The following is a 14,155-nucleotide window of genomic DNA, read 5'->3' as shown; positions in this document are numbered from 1 at the left end:
GGTCCCAGGTTTAATTACCAGTACCACCATCAGCTAGAGCTGAACAGTGCTCTGGTAAAACAAACACCAGACACTACCATCCCCAAGTCTGGCCACCCTGTCACAGCCACATATTCCAGAAATAGCCATGTGGGCAAAGTGGCACAGCACCAGTGTCCACACTCCCCAGCCATATATCAGAACCAGGACAGTATCAACACTCAGCACCCCAGACACAGCCACGTGTGTCATGACACCACGGAGGAACAGTCTCTTCCTGTAAGCACACCAGTCACACAGCCCAGTCTGGGGTCATAGACAATCACAGCCCATGTGTGCTGACATTCGGTATCACCTATGTCACAGGTGACATGATGCCCCAGATTTAGCACTAGTAGCTGTGTTTACACAACACACAGTCCCTGGCACAGCCATGTAGCAGTTGGGACTTTCACCAAATCACACAGGGTCAAACACAGGAAGCTTAGCCCCACAACACAAATTCCAACAGCCATCACAGCTGGACTCTTGCTCTTACAGACCATGGTAAGAGTACTGTTACTCCTCCAGGACCACACACAAGGTCACAGGTGAATTAGAGAAGACACAGCAACAGACACAGACACACAACCATAACCATATAGTTATCTGGTGCCACCACACACAGACAAACTTGTAGCTTGAGTTGCAAACAATGAGTTTTAACCCACTCCTCACAACCAGTCACGGTCTCTGATCCCAAGTCAAATACAGGCCTCCCTCTCACACATACATCCATTACACACACAAACTATAAAGGCACACAATCAGTGTCATTACACAGAAGTCCACACTACCATGGACACAACCCAGGTCACATACAGATGTGGCTAGAGACATACAACCATTGTCTTGTGCATGCACAAGTCCCAGTGCCATCACATAGCCTGTCACACATAGGCACCCTGTGACTTCATATACAACAGCAGTCTAACGCCCAGAACCATAGGGACAGTTGTGTGCCACAGACAAACACAGGACACATATACAGAATCAGCTAGAGACATGACCACAGGCTGCAGGGAGCCAGGCACTGACATAGTCATGGACACAACTCGGCTCACACACAGCCCCAATCCCTCCCCCCTCATCACACACACACATTCCACCCTAGACAACACACAGACTGTCACAGACAGTCATCAAGTCAGACACACACACATACACAGTATCACAGTAGACATAATCACAGTCACACTGTCACAGAGTCACAAACAGATATATCATGGATATGAGCAGATACACACACACACACACACACACACACACACACACACACACACACACACACGAGACTCCTAGCAGTCACCAGATGCAACAGCACACACACTAGTCACACAGACCAGGGTGACACTCCGGGGCACCTCCCCATCTCTGGCTTTGCCCCTTCCCCCAGGTACCACACACAAAGCCACTGCACAGATGAGCAAGGCTGCTTTGGGTCCCTGGGGAGCCCCCAAAACACACACACACACATACACACAACCCAGCCTGGCTTCCCCACCTCAGGGGATCAGAACCCAGAGGGGGAAGTTGTAGCATTGTCTGTGGGTGGGGCTGCTCCCAGACAGCTGGGCAGCCCCAGGGACAAAGGGGGTGGCCCCAGGGGACCTGTGTTCTGGGACCCTTGACCAAGCCTTTGTCGAGGAAGTGGCCAGCAATGCCCCTTCTTTTATTCAGGCTAGGGGTGTTGGGTGGAGTCGCAGGAATAGGGACCTTGTTTTTTGAGAAGGGGATGTTCCAGAGACGCCGCCCAAGGATGGGGGGAGGGGGTTGTGCCTAGGGAACCACAGAGGCAGGGAGACACTGTGCCTGGAACCCCCCCCCAGGCCTTGCTGGGTGGGGAGGCTGTGTCCAGAGACACCCCCCACCCACCCACCCAATCTCACCACCTCGCTTGGGTTGTTTTGCGGCGACTCCTTCATGCAGGGAGGGGTTGGGTCATCTGGTCTGGAATCGCCCCCAGGAGGCCTTACCTTAATGTCGGGGTTGTGCTCTGGACCCCACCCCCAAACCCTTCCTGGGGGAGTTGGGCCTATATTCTATTCCCGTCCTTGATTTTTCTTTCCCTCTTTTTGAGTGTCATCTGTGTGGGGCATCCCTATCTCAGGGCCTTAGAAAAGTGGGCCCACATGCCCCTGTCAACCTAGCTCCGGCTTAGCAGGGGTCTGTTCCGAGACCCCCTGTTCCCCCCCTCCCCAGCCATGGCACCTTCTCTCCATCCGGGCGCCGCGGCCGCCTCCCACCCTGCGCCACATCAGCAGCGGCGCCGCCCCCGGCCCGAGCCCCCTCTCCCGCCCTGCTCACGCTGGCCGCCGCGCTGCGGGACATCCAGGGCCCGGGCGCCCCCGCCTCCCGCGGCCCTGGCTGGGCCCGGCTCCCCGAGTGCGGCTCCGGCTCCGGCGGCGGCGGCGGCTGGGTCTGACGCGGGGCCGGGCCGGGCCGGGAGCCGGGACCAGAGCGGGATGCAAGCACGCGAGCCTGCTCTGCTCCCGAGAGGACTCCGTTCCGGCGGCGGGGAGCGCCCCTCCTGCCTCGACGCCCCGCCCCCGGGCCCGCCCCCGGGCCCGCCCCCTACTGGATATGCAGAAAGGTCCCGCCCACCCCCGTCTAGATCACGCCCCTAGGTCACAGGTCCCGCCCCCAGCAGACACAGCCCCGCCGGGCCGCCGCCCCGCCACGCCCCCCAGTCCACGTGAGCCCTTCCGGACCGCGACCCTCTTCCCCGCAGTGACCCGTTTTCAGAGCTCCCTCGCTGCCGCGGCGAGGCGCCACCCCGCGCATCCCCCCCCCCCGATCGCGCGGCACGCCCCCACGCTTCTCCCGGCCCTGCGGGGGCGGGCGACAGGGTGACGCGGCACTTTCGCGACTGGGAGCGGGGAGCCAGCGGACCCCACGTCCTGCGGGCGCGGCCCGGACGGGTCCTGCAGCCCTGGCGGCCCCCCACCCCTCCCTGCCCGGCCCGGGGCTTTGGCCGAGCAGCTGGAGGAGGCATTAGGCCCATTAGCTAGGCCGCGTTGCTGGGAGGGGGGGCGGGGGAGGGGGCGCCTTCTCAGCTGCCGCAGCCTTCGAGCAGGTGGTCAGCACGTGCGGGGGCAGGGGAGGGGGACAGGGTTCCCGCAACAGATGGCACAGGCGGGGCTGGGGCTTTCATACACCAGGGTGGGAGGCGGCTGGCCATCTGTACCTGGGGGCACGCCTTGAGCCCCCCATCTCCAAGGCAGAGAAAGAGCCGGGGAAGGGGAGGGCCGCTTTTATTCCCGCTGAGGGTTCAGACACCCCTCACCACCTCCCCAACACACAGAGGTGGAGGGGATGGGCGGAAGCAGCAGCTGGTGGAGGGCTGAGTCCAGCTGAGGTGAGGGCTGACTGCACCACCCACCTCTAGTGGCCTTTCACCAGCCCAAGCCGGACCGTGGGAGACCCCCCACAACGGGTCAAGGTGAAGGATCTCCCCTCTGGTTCAGTCTCCCCAAAGGTGGGTGGGAGGGGCGCGCAGATGCTTTGGAGTGGGGGGAGTTGGAGGGAGTCATCTGGGGGTCAGGTTCGCCAGGGTTCCCAAACCCTAGGCAAGGAAGGGACCGCCCAGGCACGACTGGGTGGTGGGGGGTAGGGTTCCCCAGCCTTGGAGCTGCGTGGGGTGGAGCCTTCTCATTTAGTGGGCGGGTGTCCCCAGATGGGGGCCCTCTGGCTCGAGGTACCCCCATCCCCCCACACACACCCAGAGGAGGCAGCGGTGAGGCTAGGCCTGGCGGCGGGCCCAGTATTGCTGGTAGGTGTCCTGGAAGAGGTCCCGGCAGGCGATGCGGGCGCGGAGGCGGGCACAGGCCAGGAAGGCCCCCGCCAGCTTGCGGTGCAGGGCGTAGGTCTCCTCGGGGGGCGGGCGGAGCCGGTGCCGCAGCAGCACCGGGATGAGGCTCTGCACCCGACGAGCTGTGTCCCCCACCCCAAAATCGTAGGGGTCCTGGGTGGCGAAGGGCTCCCCCAGGATCATCACCGCCTCCACGTGGGCATCGGAGAAGGCCTGGGGGGGAGGGAGGAGGGAGAGCTGGGGTCCCATTTGGACACAGTCTCCCCTAATCCTCGTGAGAGGAAGCTGTGGATCTAGGCTTTCCTGATCCTCCCTTGAGAAGAAGCCTCCATCCCGACAACCCCCCCCCCAGTACCTGCTAGCAGCACCCCTACCAGACAGGTGCCCGTTTCCCCAGGGATATTAAGCAGCTAGGCAACCCCCATTTCCTTCACTCCTTCAGAACATCCCTCCCCCCAGGACACTGGCCCCTGCTCCCCTAATGTCCCCCAACCTTGGTCTCAAAGCCTGTGAGGAATCTGAGGTCCTTGGATTTCTGCAGGACACGGTCTCTGTCTCCATTGGCTGCGGCCATCACCACCTGCAGAGAGAGGTGGGGCACCGGGTCAAAGGCCATAGGGCTCCCCTTACCCATTTCCACTCTCACCTCCCTGTCTAACCTCCCTCAAGATTCCTCTGCAGTCTGGGGGTGGGGTTGTTCCAGGGATTGGGTGAAGCAGCACAGAGGGAGAAAATACACCTCGGGGGCTGACATTTGTCTCCTGCCTTGAACTGGGAGCCCTGTCAGAATCGGAGTCCAAGATGGCCTGAGTGCCCCATGGCACAGGGGTGGCACTCAGGAGACCCTCAGTGAACTCAGAGGTAGTTCTTTTCTTTTGGTCCTTGCCAGGACTTCACCATTCTGGGCTGACATTTTCAGAGAGATGTACACCACAGTACCAAAGCTTCTCCCAGTGGCAAAGTGTTCTCATATGGTGTAGCAGAAGCTCGAGTAGAGATTGCCCACCTGGCAATGCAGGTGGCTCGCCAGGTGAAGCATGTCACCAGCTCTCTTATTTTATTCACTGGGACTTTGCATCTACTCCATTCCCCATAACTTCCTATAGATTCCTTCTTTCTTCCTCCTTCCCTCCCCCTTTTTTTTTTCCCCAGAGAGGAAAGGAGAGGAAAGACCCCACAGTGCCTCTCTTCTTTGCATAATGCTCCCATGTGCTGATCCAGGGCTTGAACCCAAGTTTTTTGAGCCACATATGGACTCATATCTCAGTTTTCTTTTGTTACTGTCATTGGGGCTTCACTGCTCCAAGACAGCTTTTTCAGATAGAGTGATAAAAAGAGTATACCACCAAAGCTACCTCCAATGCAGTGGGGGCTGGGCTTGAACCTGCAATGTACCCATGGCAAAGCAGAGAGCACTATCCAGGTAAGCTACTTTGCCATCCTTTTCTCTCTCTTTCATACACACACACAAACACACACACATGATGCACACACACGAGAGAGAGATTTTAAGATTTACTTAAAGGGGCTGAGGAGGGAGATAGCATATGATTATGAAAAAGGCTTTCATGCATAGTGGGCCGGGGAGACAGCATAATGGTTATGCAAACAGACTCTCATGCCTGACTAAGTCCCAGGTTCAATCCCCCGCACCACTATAAACCAGAGTTGAGGAGTGCTCTGGTGTTTCTGTGTGTGTGTGTGTGTGTGTGTGTCTGCATCTCTCTCAAAAATAAAAATTTAAAAGAAAAAGAGGCTTTCAAGCCTGAGGCTTCAAAATCACAGGTTCAAACCCCCTCCCTCCCCCTCGCACCCAACCCCCAGCATAAGCCAGAGGTGAGTAGTACTCTGATAAAAAATAAGTAAATACATTTACTTCTTTGGAGCCAGCAAGATAGTTCACCTGGATGATGTGCTTGCTTTGTCATGAGCACAACCCAGGTTTAGGCCTGGCTCCCTCTGCACTGACGGCAGCTTCTGTGTCGCATCTTTCATCTGGCTTTTTTTGTCTGAAAGAGTTTTTTTTCACTTATTTAAGGATGGGAGGTAGTAACTCACCCAATAGAGTGTGCATCTTACCTTGTACCAAGCCCTGGGTTTAAGCCTCAACACCACATGGAAGCACCAAAGACAATACCAGGGGAGCACCAAAGATAGGGGAGCTCTGCTGTTGTGTCTCTCCTCTCATAAACAAAAGTTCATTTAAGAAAAGTAAACTGGGGGGAGTCGGTTGGTAGCGCAGCGGGTTAAGTGCAGGTGGCACAAAGCGCAAGGACTGGCGTAAGGATCCCCGTTCGAGCACCCAGCTCCCCACCTGCAGGGGAGTCACTTCACCGGTGGTGAAGCACGTCTGCAGGTGTTTATCTTTCTCTCCCTGTCTTCCCCTCCTCTCTCCATTTCTCTCTGTCCTACTTAGCAATGATGACATCAATAACAACAATAAAAACTACAACAATAAAACAACAAGGGCAACAAAAGGGAATAAATATTAAAAAATAAATAAATTGGGTAGCCTGGGAGATGGCACAGTGGATAAGACATTGGACACTCAAGCATGAGGTCATGAGTTCAATCCCCAGCAGTATGTGTATCACAGTGATGTCTGGTTCTTTCTCTCCCTCCTATCTTTTTCATTAATAAATAAAATTTTTTTTAATATTTTATTTATTTATTAATGAGAAATATAGGAGGAGAGAAAGAATCAGACATCACTCTGGTACATGTGCTGCCAGGGATTGAACTCAGGACCTCATGCCTGGGAGTCTAGTGCCTTAGCCAATGCGCCACCTCCTGGACCACAAATAAAAATATTTTTAAAAAACTTTTACATGTATAGGATGTGTCTGATTTACAAAGCTTGTCTTCTATAGAGGAAATAAAAATAAATAAATTGGTGGGTCAGGGTAGCATAATGATTATGCAAGACTATGGGCCAGGCGCTGGCACAGCAGGTTAATCGCACATAGTACTATGCACAAGGACCGGCACAAAGATCCGGTTAGAGCCCCTACTCCTCCCCTGCAGGAGGGACCCTTTACAGGTGGCAAAACAGGTCTGCAGGTGTCTATCTCACAATCTCCCCTTCTTTTCTCAATTTCTCTATCCTAGCCAATTAAAGAAAAAAAAAATAAAAAGATTACACAAAAGACTTTCATGCTTCAGGCTCCAAAGTAGCAGGTTCAATCCCCCAAACCACCATAAGCCTGAGCTGTATAGTAGTCTAGCAGAAAATAATAATTATAAGTAAAATTTAAAGGTGGACAGGTTAGCTCACCCGGGTAATGCACCTGACCCACATTTGAGCCTAGCCCTCACTGTCCTGGAGGGAATTTCAGCACTGTGACCTCTTGCCTCTTGCCCTCTCTCCTTCTGTATCTGAAAAGTAGGCTTGGGAGGCTGGGCAGTGGCACCCCTAGGAGAGCACAAACAGTACCATTTGTGAGGTCCTGCATTCAAAGTCCCAGGTCCCCAGCTGCAGGGGGAAACTTCACAAGTGGTGAGGCAGTGCTGCAGGTGTCTGTCTTTCCCTTGCCCTCTCTCCCATCGCTATTTCTGGCTCTATCAGGGAAAGAAGGAAAAAGTTAAAAAGAAAGAAAAGGGGGGAGGGGAGCCTTCAGAAATGGTATTCATGTAGGCACAGTGATAACCCTGGTGGCAATAAATAAAAAACTAAAGTATGCTTTCTCATCTGTGACGTGAGATGAAATGTGGGGTATTATGAGGATGAGGGAATTCCATGGTGTATTTAGTGCTGTGCCTGTGTGGGGAAGCACCGTGAATTGACTGAGCTGCTGCCGTTATCATTCAGAAGTGGATATACAAGGCCTGGGAGGTGGAGCAGTGGATAAAGCACTGGAGTCTCAAGCATGAGGTGCTGAGTTCAGATCTTTGGCATAGCACGTGTCAGAGTGATGCTCCGGTTCTTTCTCCCTACCTCCACCCTATACATAAAGCATTTAAAAAATAATAATAATCAAGAAAAAAATAAAAGGATGGGGCTGGGTGGTGGTGCACCTGGTTGAGTGAACATATTACAATGTGCAAGGACCTAAGTTCGAGCCCCCAGTCCCCACCTGCAGGGGGAAAGCTTTGCAAGTGGTCAAGCAGTGCTGCACGTGTCTCTCTGTCTCTCTCCCTCTCTAGCACCCCCTTCCCTCTCAGTTTCTGGCTGTCTCTATCCAAGAAAGAAAGAAAGGAAAGAAGGAAGAAAGAGGGAGGGGAAAAGAGGGAGGGAGAGAGGGAGGGAAAGGAAGAGAGAGAAAGAAAGAAGAAAGAAGGTCAGGTGGTGGTGCACCTGGTTGAGCGCACATGTTACAGTGCACAAGGACCCAGGTTCAAGCCCTCAGTCCCCACCTGCAGGGGGAAAGCTTCAAAAGTGGTGGAGCAGTGCTGCAGGTGTCTCTCTGATTCTCTCCCTATCTCCCCCTTCCTTCTTGGTTTCTGGCTGTTTCTATCCAAAAATAAAGATAAAAAAAATTTTTTTTAAAGGAAGGAAAGAGGGAATGATGGAAAGAGGTGGCTAAAAAAATTTTTTTTTAAATAAATAAATAAGAAAGAGGTGACTATGAGAGTCCATGCTTCACAGAAGAGGAAACTGCATGGGGTGCTGAGGTGAACCTGGGTGGAACCCTTAACCCTTGAGCTGAACTGCACTGCCCTTCTTTGGGCAGAAGGGGAAGGCGGGATTGAATCCGGCAGTTCTGTTCTTTCTCAGCTCCCCCAGCCCCAGTCTGTCTGGCCATCTGTCGGGCCTATGCTCCTGAGGGCCTCCCTTGTGACAGGGCTTTTTTTTTGGGGGGGTGGGGGGTGAGGCTGCAGAAGTGGCAGGAGGATCATGCTTAAAAGTTATGGGGGCAGGTGGGCATGAGGGGCGGTGGATGCCCCAACTACCCAGAGAAGCCTGGGCTTTGTGTCTCAAATGGGCTGTAGAGAGGATGGAGGCAGGGATGGGGATAAGTGGGGGAGGTACCAGCTCCTCCTTCCTGGCCCCATCTTGGGTGGTCACACCATTCTCCTGTGTCACAGCCTTCCCCGACTACCCCACCCTAAAACCACTCCTGACTTAGAGGGAGTTTTCTCATTCTTTCTAGACCCTTCTGCTCAGATGCCCCATCTCTCCCCAGCCACTCAGAAAAGTACACGCTGTGAAACACAGCATCTGAGACACTGCCTCTTCTTTGGCTCCTGCCCTACCTGCTCCCACTTCTGCCTATCAGAAGGCCAACTTGCCTGTGGTCCTCTAGGACCCCACCGCTCGTGGTGTGGCGCTAGTTCAGGTAGAGTAGGCCTCACCAGAAGTGTGTCACACTGCAGCATGGGGCTGGGGAGATAACACAGTGGTTCTGCAAGAGACGTTTTTTTTCTTTTCTTTTTTTGCCTCCAGTGTTATAGCTGGGGCTCAGTGCCTGTACTAGGAATCCATTGCTCCTGGCAGACATTTTTTTCTGGTTTTGAGTTTCCTTTTGTTTGCTTTTTTGTTGTTGTTGTTGTTTTGAGCTTCCTTTTTTCTTTTTGCCTCCAGGATTATTGCTGGGGCTCTGCACCTGCACCACAAATCCACTATTCCTGGAGGTTATTTTTTCCCTTTTGTTGCCCTTTTTGCTTATCGTTGTTGTGGTTATTATTATTGTTGCTGTTATTGTTGTTGGATAGGACAGAGAGGGGGAGAGAAAGACACCTGCAGACCTGTTTCACCACTCATGAATCTCCCTCCCACCCCCGTAGGTGGGGACTAGAGGCTAGAACCTGGGTCCTTGTGCATGGTAATACATGCACTTAACCAGCTGCATCATTACCCAGCCCCTGCAAAATATTTTTGTGTCTGAGACTCTGAAGTCCCAGGTTCAATCCCCAGCACAACCATGAGCCAGAGCTGAGCAGTGCTCTGATTTAAAATAATAATAAATAACTTTCAAGAAACGTGGCATCTTTTGGCCAAGGAGAATGTTCAGCAAGTCAAGGCATGAAGTCTTGAGCTTAATCCCCAGCATCACATGTGCCAGAGTGATACTCTGGTTCTCTCTCACCCTTCCTATCTCATTTTCACTTTTTTTTTTTTTTTCTTTTTTACCAGAGCACTGCTCAGCTCTGGCTTATGGTGGTACGGGGGACTGAACCTGGAACTTCAAAGTCTCAGGCACAAGAGTCTCTTCACATAACCATTATGCTATGTCCCCCACCCTCCTATCTCATAAAGAATAAATCAGAGAGAAAAGAAAGACAGGAGCACAGAGTGGGGTGGAACCTCCATACACACTCAAGTCTGAGAAGGCCTGCTCAAATGAGCACTGCTTTTGTTATTTAATTCTAGGTACTTCTGTTTTTCCTCTCACCCTCAGTATCTGACTGGGGGCTCAAGCCTTCAGAGGCCCCAGGTGGGAATGGGGGGGACGACTCACCTCAATGTAGTGGTCTGTGAATTCGGTTCCAAAGTCCCGGCTTGCCCCAAAGTCCAGCAGGGTCACCTGGAAGAAAGCCCTATGAAAGGAATTCTGGGAAGCTACACATTCACAGGCATCATTTTCTTGAAGTTAATATTTCATGAAATCCTCGTATACAGAAGCAAGCAAACTGTTTCTAAGACTTATGAGAACTGTAGTGGCTATCTTTGGGAAGTGGGAGGGTGGGTGTGGTGTGGAATTTTACATTGTAATCTTAAAATATTGTAACTCACTATTAATGACAAATAAAAAGATGGAGAAAAAAAATCTCGTGTGTGTTTCTATGGATGTATGCACCCATAAAGAAATGTATGGTACAAGGGCAGGGTGGTGGCACACCCAGTTAAACTCACATATCACCATGAGCAAGGACCCGGGTTCAAGCCCCCAACCCCACCTGCAGGGGAAAGCTTTACAAATGGTGAAGCAGATCTACAGGTATCTTATCTTCCTCACTTCCTCTCTGTTTCCCCTCCTCTCTCAATTTCTCTGTCTTATCTAATAAAATATAAAGAGGGAAAAAAAAAAAAGAATGTATGGTACTGTAGTCTGGGAGGTGGTACAGTGGAAGCAGTATTGGACTCTCAAGCATCAGGTCCCGAGTTCAATCCCCAGAATCAAATGTGCCTAAGTGATGCTCTGGTTCTCTCTCTCTCATTAATAAATCTTCTTATCCCCCCCCCCACACACACACACACCACCATAAGCTAGAGCTAAGCAGTGCTCTGGCAAAAATAAATAATCTTTTTTTCCAAAGAATATATGGTACAGGTTTGCATATTTTAGAACATCAGATAAGCGGTATTTATAACAGTACCCTATGACTGTCTTTTTGTGTCCAAGATGGTTTTGTGATTTGTCTCCACTGCTGTGTAGCTCTGGCTCGGTCATTCATTTTGTCACCACAGTGTAAAGGACGTCACTGCAGGACTGGGTCACAGTGCCTTTTATCTGGTTCATGGGCTCTGAGTTTGCTTCTGGGTTTTGCTGTCTGATACAGTGTTTGGTGACCACATGTTTGTGTGCCTATAAGGCAGTGGCATCTGAACTATTAATCACAACCTACAGTGAGAAATACAGGCTTGGTGCCACCAGGAGGAGCAACATCTTTAGAAGATGAAGACTAGATCTACCTGTATATCAGACGTCACGCTCAAGAAAAAAAAAAACCTACTATAGTCATGGGCCCTTTGGACTATAACTAAAATAGGCCTTCTAGCTATCTACAAAACGAAAACCCCCAATTCTTCATCTGAACTATTCCAGCCTTTAGGTTCATGATTAGTCAACAATTTGTTTGGCTTTATATGTTAACTCTTTTTTCAGCCACCAGGTTCCAGATGCTAACATGATGCCAACCGAACTTCCCTGGGCAGGCAACTCCACCAATGTGTCCTGGAGCCCTGCTTCCCCAGAGCCCTGCTCCACTAGGCAGAGACAAGCTGGGAGTATGGATCGACCTGTCAATGCCCATGTTCAGAGGGATAAAGAATAGGAAAGCTATTAGGAGAGGGGATGGGATACGGAGTCCTGGTGGTGCTAATTGTGTGGAGTTGTACCCCTTTTATCCTATGGTTTTATCAGTGTTTCCTTGTTTTTTAAATTTATTTATTAATGAAGAAGATAGGAGGAGAGAGAAAGAACCAGACATCACTCTGGCACATGTGCTGCCGGGGATCGAACTCAGGACTCAGGACCTCATGCTTGAGAGTCCAAAGCTTTATCACTGTGCCACCTCCCCGGATCACAGTGTTTCCTTTTTATAAATAAAAATTAAAAAAAAAAAAAAGGTGAAGACTTAAAAGCATGAGGTCCTGAGTTGAATTCCCAGCATTGCATGATGTTCTGGTTTGCTCTTTTTCTCTCCTTCTCTTTCTTGTGTCAATAAATATATCTCTTGCTTTTATTTATTTGAGAGAGAGACTGAGAATGGAGAGAGAATGAGAACTAGAACATCACTCTTGCACATATGAACTTGGGGCCTCATATCTGAGAGTTCAACACTATCCATTGTACCACCTCTCAGTCTGCAATAAACATACATATATATATATATATAGAGAGAGAGAGAGAGAGACTGGGTGGTAGTGCACCTGGTTAAGTACACTTGTTACAATGTGCAAGGACCTGGTCCCCAAATGTAGGGAGAAAGCTTCACAAGTGGTGAAGCAGTGCTGCAGGTGTCTATCTTCCATGTTCCTCTCAATTTCTTTGTCTCTATCCAATTTCTTTGTCTCTATCCAATAAGTAATATGTATGTATGTTTGTCTGTATTCATACACACACAGAGATTAGGGCAGAAGCGAGAATTCACTGAGTAGGCTTCACGCTTTACAATGCACACAACCTGGTACCATATGGGACGTGCTATAGTTCTCTCCCCTTAAAGAAAAAGCAGTCTGAAAAAATAAGTAAATAAATAAAAGAAATAAGAAAAGAAAAAGTAGTCTGAAGTAGTGAAATACATGTAGGACATCCCAGCTCCTCTCTTAGGGGAAAAAAAAAACATAACCAGGGAAATCAGTGATGGAACAGAGGAACTGCATGCCTGGGGCTCCCCATTCAGTCCCTGAAGCTCTGTGTCTAACGCAGCACTGCTATGGCTTCTCTCCTGCTGGAGGCAGAGTGTGGCTAAGTCGAGGACATAGCACTTGGAGAGTCCCACAAGGACAGGCGCTAGTGGCACATCTGGTTAAGCATACATATCACCATACACAAGGATCTGGGTTCGAATCCTGCTCTCCACCTGCAAGGGGAGGGGACGCTTAACAAGTGGTGAAGCAGGTCTGCAGGTGTCTATCTCCCCCCTCTCAATTTCACTGTCATATCAACTATCATTGAAAGCAGAAGAAAAAGGCTGCCGGAAACAGTGGGTTCAGTGCCAGCACCAAGCCCCAGTGTGAACTCTGGTGGCTACGAATCACACAAAGAGGGGGTGCGCTCCAGCCTGACACTATGGAGTTGTGCCTTATCAGTGGCCCAAGAGCAATGACACGCATGACAGGGAACCCACCTGGTGGCTGGAGGCATCATAGAGGAAGTTGGCCCAATTGGGGTCTGTCTGCATGAATCGGAACTCGAACAGCTCACGCAGACACAGCCTCAGCAGCTGGAAGCAAATCTGGGAAGACGGGAGGAAGCGGAGGAGGACACTCATGGCAGAGTGACCATCCACTACCACCACCACCCGTGCCCTGGTGCTGTACCCCCCGTACTGCCCCATGGCCCATCTGGGTACCTGGTTCCGGATGTCTTGGCTCAGGCCCTGACACTGGTCCAGGGGGACCCCCCCAGCCAGCTCCATGCTCAGCACCCGTTTCGTGCACAGCTCATTGATCACTGCAGGCACCCGGAAAAAGGGGTCACCAGCCAAAAGCTGCCTAGGGACAAAAAGTAGCAGAAGTGGGGGGTTTCCCCCAATGCCCAGATTGAGGCCCCCTCCTCTGGGAAGTTGTCCATGAACAGTCTGTGTCCTGCCTTCCTCTGGCTCTCAGTGGCGGCCAGCATTCAACAGTGCTCACACTCATTCACACACCTCACTCACTCACTCACTCACTCACTCACTCACTCACTTATTCAACAGATAACTTGTATTTCTGGAGACTCAGTTACTTTCTGACCTGAAATATCTCTTTTAGTGGTCTCGGAGGTGGTGCAGTGGATAAAGCACTGAATCCTCAAGCACGATGTCCCAAGTACAGTCCCCAGCAGCACATGTACCAGTGATGTCTGGTTCTTCCTCTCTATCTCCTCCTATCTTTCTCAATAAATAAAGTATTAAAAAGAAAGAAATATCTCTCTTATTTTAATTTAATTTATTACTTTTTTTTTTTTTTTTTTTTTTTTTACCAGAGCACTGCTCAGCTCTGGCTTATGACAGTGCTGG

At 51.1% G+C, this 14,155-nt stretch overlaps 2 protein-coding genes across 5 annotated transcripts in view; both read right to left on the bottom strand.

Moving 5' to 3' along the window:
* Nucleotides 1–2,545, bottom strand: part of NUMBL (NUMB like endocytic adaptor protein) — a 37,950-nt gene extending 35,405 nt beyond the window's left edge. The window contains exon 1 of one of the 2 annotated variants that reach the window (XM_016194692.2): nucleotides 2,326–2,545. In XM_016194692.2, coding sequence (XP_016050178.1) covers nucleotides 2,326–2,349 — 24 coding nt within the window. In that variant the 5' untranslated portion in view covers nucleotides 2,350–2,545. The remainder of the gene's footprint in view (nucleotides 1–2,325) is intronic. The other variant, XM_007537911.3, reaches the window with a different exon arrangement.
* Nucleotides 2,546–3,255: 710 nt separating this feature from the next.
* Nucleotides 3,256–14,155, bottom strand: part of COQ8B (coenzyme Q8B) — a 30,518-nt gene continuing 19,618 nt past the window's right edge. For all 3 annotated transcript variants that reach the window (XM_060185972.1, XM_060185971.1, XM_016194693.2), the window contains 5 exons: nucleotides 13,508–13,649; nucleotides 13,283–13,390; nucleotides 10,228–10,293; nucleotides 4,323–4,409; nucleotides 3,256–4,042 (listed from right to left, as the gene is read on the bottom strand). In XM_060185972.1, the coding sequence (XP_060041955.1) occupies nucleotides 3,761–4,042; nucleotides 4,323–4,409; nucleotides 10,228–10,293; nucleotides 13,283–13,390; nucleotides 13,508–13,649 (685 nt within the window). In that variant the 3' untranslated portion in view covers nucleotides 3,256–3,760. The remainder of the gene's footprint in view (nucleotides 4,043–4,322; nucleotides 4,410–10,227; nucleotides 10,294–13,282; nucleotides 13,391–13,507; nucleotides 13,650–14,155) is intronic.

The sequence above is a fragment of the Erinaceus europaeus genome, chromosome 2 (assembly GCF_950295315.1).
Source record: "Erinaceus europaeus chromosome 2, mEriEur2.1, whole genome shotgun sequence".
NCBI classification, from domain to species: domain Eukaryota; kingdom Metazoa; phylum Chordata; class Mammalia; order Eulipotyphla; family Erinaceidae; genus Erinaceus; species Erinaceus europaeus.
This window is presented reverse-complemented; position numbering and strand designations above follow the sequence as displayed.